General features: G+C 32.1%; 2 protein-coding genes across 2 annotated transcripts in view; one reads left to right on the top strand and one right to left on the bottom strand.

Annotated features, from left to right (window-relative positions):
• The first annotated feature begins 1,042 nt into the window (after positions 1-1,042).
• On the top strand, positions 1,043-4,050 carry LOC134266206 (isopentenyl-diphosphate Delta-isomerase 1-like). The gene is made up of 6 exons (XM_062748436.1): positions 1,043-1,122; positions 1,485-1,654; positions 2,202-2,294; positions 2,718-2,848; positions 3,233-3,425; positions 3,824-4,050. Exons 1-6 carry the CDS (start codon positions 1,076-1,078, stop codon positions 3,961-3,963), a joined length of 774 nt encoding a protein of 257 aa, XP_062604420.1. The 5' UTR covers positions 1,043-1,075; the 3' UTR covers positions 3,964-4,050.
• A 2,855-nt stretch (positions 4,051-6,905) lies between these two features.
• The window catches only part of LOC134266210 (tyrosine-protein phosphatase non-receptor type 4-like), a 74,726-nt gene continuing 68,559 nt past the window's right edge, over positions 6,906-13,072 (bottom strand). The window contains exons 22-27 of the mRNA XM_062748440.1: positions 12,781-12,854; positions 11,200-11,475; positions 10,589-10,737; positions 9,886-10,021; positions 9,611-9,656; positions 6,906-9,473 (exon numbers count right to left, since the gene is read on the bottom strand). Of these exons, the coding sequence (XP_062604424.1) occupies positions 9,436-9,473; positions 9,611-9,656; positions 9,886-10,021; positions 10,589-10,737; positions 11,200-11,475; positions 12,781-12,854 (719 nt within the window). The 3' untranslated portion in view covers positions 6,906-9,435. The remainder of the gene's footprint in view (positions 9,474-9,610; positions 9,657-9,885; positions 10,022-10,588; positions 10,738-11,199; positions 11,476-12,780; positions 12,855-13,072) is intronic.

Genomic DNA, 13,072 nt, shown 5'->3' with positions numbered 1-13,072 from the left:
AATAAGAGGACCAAAAGAAATATAAGAATTTCTAATTGCAAAAGTTGGAAGTAACATGTAAGGTCACAGGGAAGGTAACGGTAAAAAAAATAATAATACTGACACAGATAAAGAGTGATTAGCATTTTATTTCCATGAACTAGTATTCATTTTGCATTTATTTAATAAAGATATATGCTATAACACCCTATGGCCCGACCGGCCCACCCTTCTTAAAGTGCTCCCTAGAACACCCCCCCCCCCCCCCCCCGATTGCGAATTGGTACATGTATTACCAATAAAAAAGATTTAAAATATATTGCCGTATTTGACTGAAGTGCAACAATTGGGGGTGCCGGGAGGGAGGCTTTAGGTTTATGTTTTCATGTTTTCATTGGTAAGAAAAATGTTTGAAAAGTGAGGGCTATAACACTTGAAATACTTTATTATTTTATAAAAATATCAATCTCGGGAGTTTTTCATTTCTAAAATATAGAGCAAGGACACAGTTAGGTCTAACTCTTTAGAACTACATGTTTAATTGTAAAATCCTCTTCGCACGCCTTTCTACTGTGTTTGCCTTTGGTATCAGTTGTATGTCTCTGGTGCATTGTTACCCGCCACGTGTACCCAAGTATAGGTTAATTATACCTTTCAAGTTTTTAAGATTGATTCTATTATTGGTTTTATTTACCTGCATTGCAGGCTTCAAAATTTTTTGATTTAATTCTGACTAACGTCAGGTGAGCGAATGTGTTATATTCTGATCAAAATTTGTCCGTCGTCTATGAATAATAAAGCAGCGAAATGGCTTTCTGTTCAATAACAACATTATATAAAAGATAGTGACAGAAAATAAAACTGTTAACTATTTCTGTAATAGGGATACAAAGGACCTATTTTTATTATTTTTACAATTTAATACGTAAAAGACTTATTGTTGTTTATTTCTTTCATAACTATTTTCAAAATTAGGGCAAGACAAAAATAAAATAATTATTTCTTTTCGTCATACTTCATGGGTTATCGAACTTAGAGTATGAGGTAGTCAATAACATCGGGATCGATATCCAACAATTGCAAAGTGAAAATAAACATGATTGGAAAATCGGGAGTGTTATCTTTGAAGCATCAGTTTACATGGTTTGTAAGGTTTTGCTTTAACTTGCTATCGTAAAATTATTTTTGTTCTTATTTTTAAAGGGTTTTCTACTAATTCAATAGCGAGGCAGTCTGGGAAAAGGGGCATCTTATCCACAAGGGTGCATTTGTATATGTGAAGTAGAGAACAAAGTGGATAAGATGCCCCTGTGGTCTGGTATCTGGATATAAGTTTCAGAATACTTTCCCTTTTTTTCCAGATTTTACTGCTAGTCATGTATGCTTAATAGTGATTAAAAATGTCCTCAAATAATGTCTGTACAAAGTGTAAAATAATGTATTTAACTTGTTAATCCATTCTCTTTTACCTGAAAATTTATTGATCTTTCTTCCCACGCTTTTAGGAGTTTGTTAAAGAGGACACTGTCTTCCACGCGGCGGTCTGTTCTGGAGGGGTACGATAAAACCCAGGTGGGACTAATGAAGGAAGAGTGTATCCTTACAGACAGGAATGACAACGTCGCGGGAAAAGCCTCCAAAAAAACATGCCATTTAATGGAGAACATAAACAAAGGTGAAAAAGAGGTGTTTTACTTATGTCGTTATAATCATTTTAAAAAGTACATAATGTTTGAAGTATCAGTATGATCTGCTTTTTCTTAAGGTTTGGACAAATTTTCCATATCATAGGATGAATCATTTTCTGAATTATGCTTTTAAAGAACTACTGTATACAGGGTAATTTTTGACCCATGATATTTTAGCCCATTTTTCCATACCAACAATTTTGCCCCGGCCATTATTAAATTCACCCATTCACAGTTATGTTTAAGACATTGTACTATGTTATTTGAATTTGCCCCATTTTAAATTCATTCAGTTGTGATTAGGGTGAAAGGGGCGAAATTTTCCCTGTATACAGTAATGCCCCCTTGATAAAATAAGTGTTTAACAAATATTTTATCCATTTTATCTATTTTTAATAGGTCCTTGATTTGATTTTTATAATTTTTATGGTATATTAGAGCATTTTTTATTGAAGGCTATATGTCAGAAGAGCAAAGGGAGGTAAGGCTGTTTAAGCTTTAGGTGTGATGTTGATATTTTTTTGTTTTTACTAGGTATGCTACATCGGGCTTTTAGTGTATTTCTCTTCAACACACAGGGTAATCTCCTCTTACAACAGCGATCTGATGCCAAAATTACATTTCCAGGTAACCACATTTTCTGAGAAAATTACTGTATACAGGGAAATTTTTGCCCCGTTTTATTTTCACCCCTTTTGCCCTACTCACAGGTGGACGTATCTAAAACGGGGCGAATTCAAAAAATACAGTATAATTTCTTTAACAGAACTGTGATTGGTCGAATTTAAAACAGGGCAGAATTATATGCAAGTGTGAAAGGGGGAAATTAACCCTGTATACAGTTACTGTATTTGAAATTCAAAAATCAAGACAATATGACCTGTATTTGTTCACACAAACATTTTTCATAACCCGTGTTTTAAATACACAACTTATGAATCATTTTGGATTTATATTCTAACTGCCCCCATTAAATATTGAATTTAAAATGAGTAATTAGTTCTTTTTTTAATTGCTCCAGGAATAATTGTGTGTAGGTAACAATTTCAGGTCATTTTACAAATACCTGCTGTAGTCACCCTCTTTACACACCTTTGGAACTAGAAGACTGTGAGGCATCGGGAGTTAAAAGAGCAGCTCAGAGAAAACTCCAACATGAGCTGGGGATCAGTCCAAATTCAGTGAGTACTTAAAGTTAACAGATACATTACTGAGAGTTATTTCCCTTTACATAGCCAAAATCAGGTCCAATGGCATAAAATACTGTAGATCACTTAATTTTCGCAATATAGTCATTAACTCTTTATCAGTGAGACAAAATTTTCACTCTGTATAGCTCAAAGGAATACTTATATATGCGAGCATTAAATTTTTGCGAGCACACTGCCTTGCCTAATAACCCGAAAATAAAGTTCATGCGAATAAAATGTGATGTACAGTATTTGAAGATAATGCACAATATTTAAGCTCAAAAGTCAATGAACAAATATATATCATTAAAACATTTACAAATCTTTATAAGGTATTTATAAATAAATCTAGTTTTTGTTTTCTTTGTAACATAGCTCTCAACAGAAGACCTCAAGTTTGTGACCCGGGTCCATTACCAGGCAGAGAACGCCCCGGACCCGGGGGTGTGGGGTGAACACGAGATAGACTACATACTCATAGCCCAGAAAGACGTGACCGTTACTGCCAATCCTAACGAGGTCAAAAGTCACATGTATGTAGACAGGCAGCAATTACTGCAGATGATGGGTAAGATACACTCAACCAACCCCCCCAACCCCCCCACGGAATCAGTCCTCAAATTGTTGTAAAGTAAAGGATAATATTTACTTATAAAATATTAGCCTGAGGAAAAAAAGTACAGTCGGACTTCAGTATATTGAATACCATGGATATGTCAAACTACATGTAATTTGGACGGCATAACTGCTTAATATCTAAAATATTTAACCCTTGATATCTTGAACCCTTGAATATCCCAAAGTTTTTTTTTGGTTTCATTGAGATTGTGATAATGAGGTTTGACTGTATGGTTACAAAATGTATTTTTTTTTAATTTAATATATGAAAAGCTGATGAGCAGTGGAATTTTTTATATATAACCTCAAATACATCATATGATTTTTAATTTCTTTTTTTTATTTCAGATAAATCTATGACAGGTGATATTTTAATTACCCCATGGTTTAGATTGATTTTGGACAAATTTCTAATGAGCTGGTGGGATAATTTATCTGACATTGAACAACATAAAGACAATCTTATACATAGATTGTGTGATAAATGAGAATAAAATGTCAATGCCAAATATTCTTCCTTCATTGATCGTTATAAAAATGTGCAATAAAAAATTCTGTGTCACAGTGTGCATTTATATATTGTGGGTTTTTCTTTTTGCTTGAAATTTTAATTTTTGTTATCTTTGATTAAAATGGTCGCAAATATAGTTACTGAGGCAGGTATAGAAATATTCTGAGAAATATATATATATGAGTATATAAAATTTTGTCTAAAAACTAAAGGTATTCTTTGTATTGAAAATGAGGTCTATTTTATCGAATACTTTAATCTGTGTAATGATATTTAAAAAGCTGTCAAATACTAAAATCTCTCTTTTTGGGGGAAATACTAAAATACTAAAAAATGAATCAAGCCATCATGGATCAAATATTCTAAATCCTTTGAAAAAGTAAGTTTTTCTAGCTTTTAAAAGTAGAAACGTTTTTGTGAAGTCGCATTCTATTAATAAAAATACATGTCAAGTCCATATATCTTGAGTTCTTGACCCATGTCGTTTACTAGTACATGTATAAAGGTATCACTTAGAGGTTGGGGCTTCCTTCCTCTTTGTTGTCATATGTAGTACCGGGTATATATTCTTAATTTCTTGAAAGCAAAAAATTTAATTCTTAAGTGTCTATTCTCATCTTAGTTCATTGTTACCTGCACAGCAGGCTTCCAAATTGCAGAATAAAGAGCTGACTTATCGTCAGGTGAGCGAATGTGTTATATTCTGATCAAAATTTGTCTGTCGTCTGTAACACGAGCGCGATTGTAACGGAATCTTACTGCAAAAATGTTTATAAAATTATTAGTTGTTAATTTTTATATTTTATTATTTTTATTTAAATTTTAAGGGAAATCTTTCGTTTTTTAATTTTGAAAATAGAAAGGAACAATTAAATAAATTGTTTAAATAGAAATAAAAAAGGACGATTAATATTTAACTAATTAATCTAAATACATGCAAATAACTTTTAAAGGGCATAATTATTGAGTTGTCGAACGTAGCCCTATTGCTGACTGAAGGTGGACTTGAACTCGTTCTATGATCAATTAAAAGCACAGTATGTCTTCTCTTTGTTTCCTTTTATTCAGTGGGTTTTTATGTTTATATTGGCTTCTAAAACCAAGGAACCTTGTAGCATTTTTTATTACGTGTTTATATGTCAAAATGGGAAACGGCTAGGTACTCCATACAAAATTGCTCATGAACAAAATTGGATGAGAGAAAAAAATATCAACTAATTAAAAAAAAAGTCTGGAAGACGTCAGGTATTTCGGACTATTCTTGGGGAGCATAGGACCGTAAGTTCGTAACGATATACAGCGCCATATGACCCAGGTGCATGTATAATCTGCCTCTTTTGCTTCCATTTTTACGGACCTTTCAGCCACATGGCATCGTTTTGGAAAGTGGGGGGGCAGCCAGAGAAAATTTTTTTATTTTACTTACTTGAAAAAGTTGACAAGCATCTTTCTGTTCATCACTAATTTGTTGCGACTTCGTTTTTCAACATTTTTTTTCCTGGGAGGAAATGGTTTTTATACCCTATATTGGAAATGAAGTAATAAGCTCAATTCCATATTTATGAATGTAAGGACATTATGATTTAGGATGATACATACAAAAAGATGGTGGCCTAGATTTGTTGACATTTTTGGACACATTTCAGTTGTAAATGATGCATCTAATATTTGTTTTTTGAAATATTAAGAAATTGTAAACTCCACCTTTCTGCAACATCCATATAAATCTATGAAACTTTTTATCTTTTTTAATACGATAATTGCAGGCGCGGATCCAGGAATTGAAGTTAGAGGGGGGCGCCAAAAGTTGATGGGGGCCGCCTTTAGGCCCCCAAAAGCCCTGGTGGGGGCCCATTGGGTTCTGGAGATTTTGTAGGGTAAAAATGAGGTCTACCAACTACACATATTTACATTTTCTAGACGAAACTGTGATTTACGTTAACTTTGACAATTTTAGGGGGGGGGGGCGCGTGCCGGGTGCGCCCCCCCCTTAAATCCGCCACTGAATTGTAAAAATTTGATAGAAAATTTATAAAATCTAACAACTTATTGTAATCTGGCTACGCTGTATATACATGTATGTCAGTTGTAGTTTTAAAAACATTTCAATTTCCTTCCAACTTAAACTTATTCATTTTACTTATATACACATGACTTTAGTTGTTACATTAAAGAATTTTGATGAAAGTTTGTTTGCATCATCTTTCTTTGACCAGAAAAGTACATTGTAAACCACAGGCACCTGACTTTACTTATATCTTGTAATAAAAAAATATACCCCCTACGTAATAATAAAGGGTAGGGGATATTTTTTTATTAAAAGAAAAATAAGTAATCTCAAGTGTCTGTGACATAAACAACCTCAAGGATTTTTTTTTCTGAGTTTACTGGTAAGGCCCGAGAAAATGCGATTGAGTTCATATTGACCCTAGGGAAGGGAGATAAATCTTACTGGGGTCAATCACTGTCATTCCTTTGTCATAATTCTTTCAAAAGTCTCGTTCAACCAGACGTCCTCCGTAAACTCCGACCAGCAGTGGTGGTCAGATTTACGATGTGCTGTCAAGGTGTGCTATCTTTGTAAGTATTTACTTGTAAATTATATTTTGCTGAATCATATAAAATATAATTGAAAATACCCGAAATATACCTGTTGTTATTCTTTCCTTAATGTACAATAGACCGTTTCACGTTATTGTGAAACATTATACTACTCTTCTGCAGGGCAAAATGACATATTTTGGTAAAATATGTGAAATTGATTGTTGTTAAATAATATTATGTCATTTATTTCTCTTCCAAGAAAGCCTCTGTCAAACGTTATCAATTAATTTGTACTGCAAAAGAGCAGTACCACATTTAACGTGAAAGAGCTAATATCGTTAACTTTGATATAGAAAAAAATAACACAAAACGGTCTTAGAAAAAAGATTTTCTTTATTATGTATTGCCCAGAAAAAACTTTCTATGCAGTACACTTGGCTCTGGACAGTGGTAGTACACATTTATTTACATATTAGCATTTCATCATGCAAACCCGAGGGAAATAATGTTAGCACATTTCCCATCTATCATCTCAAATACACATACATACATACAAAACATGCATACAGACACTCTGAATGAATTCTATTCTTTTCTTAAAAAAAAAAAAATTTCACATTCACAGCAGTCATTTTTGTTTGTAAGCAGAGTAATATCAGATCCAATGGTTAAGAGTACAATAGCTGCATCTTTTCATCTGGAATACATGTATCAAATGGTTCAAGATTCATATTTTTAAATGCATTAATATTTGAATTTAATGTTTTTAAAATTTTCTGGAAAAGCAATTTTGTTTGTGTATCAAAAAGTTCAAGATCCATATTTTAAATGCATTATAATTCAGAACTGAGAATGCCTTTTAAATTTTCTGAAAAAGCAATTTCGTTTCTGTATCAAATTATCAAGATCTTTTTTTGAAATGTGTAAATGCATTAACATTTAGAATTGAGAGTCTTTTAAGTTCTCTGAAAAAGTAATTTTGTTTGTATATCGAATTGTTCAAGATCCATTTTTCCAATGCATAAATGCATTAACATTTAAAATTGAGAATTTCTTGTTAAGTTTTCTGAAAATGTAAATTGTTTTGTTCCAGGCTAATTACAAGATCAAGACTGATATGAATGTTTCATCTGATTAATTTCCTTAATGAATCTTAATTACAACTTTTTATATCTTGATATCAGACTTTAAATGTGAATTAAAACTTTAATGAATCCAAATATGAATTATTGTGTGAAAATAATGAAGCTCTTTGTTTAACTAACCTTAAAATTTCTTATTCCGATTAAGACTTGCCTTGAATATTTCAACCAAATAATGTATAAAACAAAATAAATCTTAACCTTCTTTAAATAAACATTCAGGAATACAAAGGGAGATAATTCTTTTATATGTTCTGTTAACTGCATCTTTTTGATACTGTATTATGGTATATATTACATGTTTGTTTCTGCTATCTCTTTACTGCACGATTACAACATAAAAATACAATATAAAGTAAAATAAATTAAAAAATAAAATCACAAAAGCACATGGAATGTAAAATAAACAAAATTTAAAACTGATAAATAAACATGAGAAAGGAAACACTTTTTTTGTTTTCAAACAACACTGTTAATGTTGCCATAGTAACAGTTTCTTTATTGTAACTATGGTAACAATTCAAACCAGCAGAATAAATACTTTATAAAATAATTTGGAAGGACAACTAAATATATTATAAATTCACCATCTTAAATTGAAATGGAAATGATTGTCATAGAATTCAGTCAAAGAGAACAGAAATTTAGAATCGAATTTCACACTTTCTTAAAAAACCTTAACACATTGGTGTGATTTTTTTTCTGACCCAAAATTACAAGTAAATGTCATTGAAAATCTAGTATTCTATAACTAATAGCTACTCCTTTTGTCTGAGGTAGGTCTTGGGAAAATTAGATTTGTTAAAATTGTTGTATATTGTCATATAGCATTGTAAAATAATTTTTGGACTATGGAGCTAACCCTTAAAATAGAAGAGGGGTACTGAGGAAAAATTGGAGCCAATTGTTAGTGAAGGAAAAACTGATCTGAAAGAATTTACATGTGACTTTCTTGTCAGAACTTTAAAAAAAATTTCAGTCAATGAAATTATACAACCATAGCAGTACAACAGTTGAAACCGTAGCCAATCAACCATTCCATAAATTTAAGAAATACAATTTCAAATGCATCCATATATGCTTGAGAACTTACAATAACCAATGAAATGCCAGCATTTAAAACTGTGAAGGATAAACAAACCAATCAAAATGCAGAAATATAACTGTTCCTCTCATACAACAACAAAGAAAAAAAATACTTTAAAATGCTTTAGGTAAAAACCAATGGATTTAACAATGACGAAAAAAATAATGTAATAACTTAACATTTACACAAGATATGCAATCAAAATAAATCCAATTCTCTCCCTTAAAAAGGTTGGAAAAAGTCACTATCTTTTTCATATCTCCTTATGAAAGGGCAGGTGGAAATTTTTTTTTTCCACAAACAGCGTTATATCCACGTTCCACAAATAATCCACACTACAAGGAAACCATCACAATTCACGGATTTAACTTATCCACGGGCAACGGACGCCTATCTGTACAGCACCTGGAAGGACCAGCCTTACTTGCTCTTGGGTCGGTCTTATATGTTTAGGGTCTTATTTATCCGAGGGTTTTATAAAGATGAAAATGGATTTTTCGTTCTCGACACAGAGTTGAAAATGGATTATCCCTGGCTGGTGGTTGGATTTCTCTCTAAACAGACAATAAATCTCTTGGGCTCTGCAGTAGGGACTGTTCCATTTTCTTTGTTGTAGTGGATTTTTCAAGTTTTTTTTTAACTCGGGTTTCTAGAATGAAACATCCATTTCCAAATTTCACCTCTGGTAGTCTTCTAAAGGTTTTACAAGTTCTTCTAAGGAAATAAAATCACAAGCATTAATATGTCAAACAAATTAGAATTTTAACAGAGATTTTAGCAAGAAACTATAATTACTTTTATATCTATTTATATTAAATACACACTAAGTGAAATAAAGGGAATCTACCTACCATTATAAACCTTCAGAATAGCTTCACATACAAATTTGTACTGTGTCTGTAAAATGAGAAAAAATAACAACTAAATTAAAAATGTATGTAAACAATTTCAAAAGGAAAAATAAATTCACTAAATTTCATAATTTTTCATGATTATAGGGTCACTTAAAATTTTTTCAGCTTAAGCAATGAGCAAGAAGAAATAAAAATTATCTATCCAATTTTTTTTCAACTTTACCAATGAGCAAAGATCATTTTATAAATAAGAAATTTTTTGCTATTTTTACCGCTGTCTGTATGAGCATGGCTCGCTGATCTCTCATTTGGCGTACTATTGACAGTGGGTATACAGGTTGGTTTGCCTCGATTAGACACATCGCCGTCTCCATGGTGATTAATACTCCCGTTCTTCCAATACCCGCACTGAAAAATTTTGTACAAAATAATATATATCTGTATCCATATCTCATAAACATGTGTCGAGCATTAGAAAAATATCCATATTTAAAAATTGGTACAAAATTTGTCCATGAGAAAGATATCCGTATTGAAAATTGGTACAAAATTCTCTATATGAAAAATATCCTCTTTCACAGCCATAAATTCAGTAACATCATTTCTATTATCATGATTACTGTAAAATCATATATTTTTGTGAGGTCAAATTTTGAGTTTTGAGAAATAAATTTTGGTTTGTAGGGATCTGATTTTGAGGTTGGAAAAGTGTTGAGAAATCATGCACATGAAATTTTAAATTTCAAGGTGGTCATAAATTCGAGTGTCTCTTCGTACCTTGAAAACAATGAAAATTAACACCCCATGAAAATTAGTGATTTCACATTATTTATTTAAATGGTTTTAAATTAACAAAAACATCAGAGAAGTACAATCTTGGCTATATTTGTATACCTACCAACACGTCCCCATATGAGTGAAAAAATTCTGAAAGGGACATTAAACAATAAACAATCGATCAATCAATATACGTACCTACAATGGACTACCGTGGGCTCTACCATACCCATCCTCCGCTGACGGACTCGCAGGACAAATTCTAGGAAATCGGCTGGGTCGTCCGGGACGTTATGGTCGGGCCACGCTATATACTGCATGTGTGATATGTGACGTTCTTCATTTGTCTAAATATAGAAGATTTAATCAATTACAAACTGCATGTGTGATATGTGATGTTCTTCATTTGTCTGAATATAGAAGATTTCATCAATTATATTATAACTATTATAGGGAAATAAATTGTATAGATTGAAAAGCTTTATTAAATCGAAGAGTGGGACCAATATTGAAAAGCAAATGAAAGAACATATTTCTTAAAGGAAACTACATGCACACTTTCTGCATGGGCATATCTACCATATTTTGACGGACACTCAAAAGTTTGTAAAATGCTCTTTCCTCTTGAAAGTCTTAAATATACAGCAAAAAATGGTGATCTTTTGGTAAATCAAATTTCCATTTTCATTCAAAATTTCCACCAAAATAAAGCCCCAACCAAAAAACTAAGTTCGACAAATTCTGTGTTTTAGTAGAAAAAAAAAATCACATGGATGTTTCTTATATTATTACTATCTATATATACTGACCTCGACATGTGTTAAATTAAATTCCCTAAATGCGAATGATGGTGTTTCTTCTTCCTTGACACAAGTGATTTGTAACAACCCATAGTCCATCGTTTCATACATTTCTGGCCAGTATTGGTGACACTTCACACGACCTTTCTCCACTTTTGTCGTTAACATCACAACTAAAGACGAGTGCTGTTCCCACACCATTTGCCAGAAATCCGTACAGGTTTTAGGTAGCGGCCCCTGGGCAGCGATATATCGGTTTACGATGCCACTTCCAGGAATTTCCATCTTTAAAAAACAGAGGCAAAACACAAGGTGAAATAACCTCATAAAAAATTAAATTTGAAAAAAAATGTTCATTTTTACTTTTTTTTTTTCAAATAGCCAGATTCATCGCATCATGAAACATTTTTCTGTACATATACAGTTAATTCTCGATAAACCGCCACCTTTTGTAATTTAGAAATCATGGCGGTATAACGAATTTGGCGATGAATTGAATTTCTCATCTTTAGGTAACAAGAAGTAGAGTTACTGCTCTAAGAAATACCATTTAGCGTTTCCATTCTTATTATCACATGTACATGTATATATAAACATATTTCTATGTCTGAAAATACTTCAAGTAATTTTTTTAATGTACAATTTTGCTAAAACAAAATATTCAGTTATGAAATTAAGACAAGTACATGTGTATGCATGTAAATCTGCACGTTTGATATTGAAAAAAAAATGCTGGGTCGATATATTGCCTATAGTACGCAAAATAAGTTCTTGAATAAATTCATTGTTTATGAAATCATTGTTAATGAAACGTTCACAATTTCTCACTTGTTATCATTTTTTAAGCAAACTTTGCATTGTTTTTAAAAGCAGAGATCATCAAAATATTTATCGTTGTCGGCGTACTTTGCAACGACCGCTTTCGTGGCGAAGTGTTGAATTATAAATGGTTTTATTAAACAGAAAACAAAATTATTCTAACAGTTCATGTTAAAATTATTGTTTATTTAATTTACTTAATTGCACCTTGACTGGCTTTGCATGCTTTACAACAGGGATAGCGTCAACCAATTAGCCGCGCTTCACTGACCACATGCACCTGTGGCGGTATTATCGAGATAATTGACAGTTAAAAATGGACGTTTGTTGTGAAAACAGGGTGGCGGATGGCGGTATGCGAATTTGGTGTTATAAAGAGAATTTTATATAGCAGGAAAAACGTTCTTGGGAAATCATGGCGGTAATGCGAAAATGGCGATGAATCGAATGGCGATAATTCGAGAATTGACTGTATTTGCATTGACCTATGCATACATTACATATCATAAATCTTTTACTGTATATTTGAAGTGGTTGACCTACAATCATATATGTATATAAAATATTTTACTGTATATTTGTAGTGATTGACCTACAATCTCATATAGAAATGTTTAACTGTATGTTAGTGGTGACCTACATTCACATATATACATGTTTAACTGTACATTAGTGGTGACCTACATTCACACATATAAATGTTTAACTGTATTTTAGTGGTGACCTACATTACATACATAAACTTTTTACTGTATATTAGTAGTGACCTACATTGACATAGTTGGCGTTAATGTAGTCCCCTCCTGATACATTCTGTTCCTTCAGTATCACCCTTGTCTGGTCATCTGTAAAAAGTCACATTAATTAAATTACTGTACATCAGTTTTTATTTGCCAGAATTTTATTCATGTCATTAAGCAAGACAGTGTTCTCGTGAAAATATTGTCTCTGCATATAATAATATTCCTTAAGAAAACACAATATGTGAAAATTTTGTCTCGCTTATAAAGAGCAAATGCGTAAATCTCGCAGAACTAATGTGTAGCAAGAGTTTAGTGATCTA

The sequence above is a fragment of the Saccostrea cucullata genome, unplaced genomic scaffold (genome assembly GCF_032062105.1).
Source record: "Saccostrea cucullata isolate Sc308-1 unplaced genomic scaffold, CSIRO_AGI_Scuc_v1 ctg730, whole genome shotgun sequence".
NCBI lineage: Eukaryota > Metazoa > Mollusca > Bivalvia > Ostreida > Ostreidae > Saccostrea > Saccostrea cuccullata.
Note: the sequence above shows the minus strand (reverse complement) of the source record. Positions and strands in the feature narration are given on the sequence as shown.

Bases quoted from the DNA above. Each gene is read 5' to 3' on its own strand.
- LOC134266206 (XM_062748436.1), top strand. From the start codon at position 1,076: ATGATTGGAAAATCGGGAGTGTTATCTTTGAAGCATCAGTTTACATG. The intron at 2,295-2,717 runs GTAACCACATTT...TAACAATTTCAG, and splicing joins TGCCAAAATTACATTTCCAG to GTCATTTTACAAATACCTGC. The intron at 3,426-3,823 runs GTAAGATACACT...TTTTTATTTCAG, and splicing joins GCAATTACTGCAGATGATGG to ATAAATCTATGACAGGTGAT.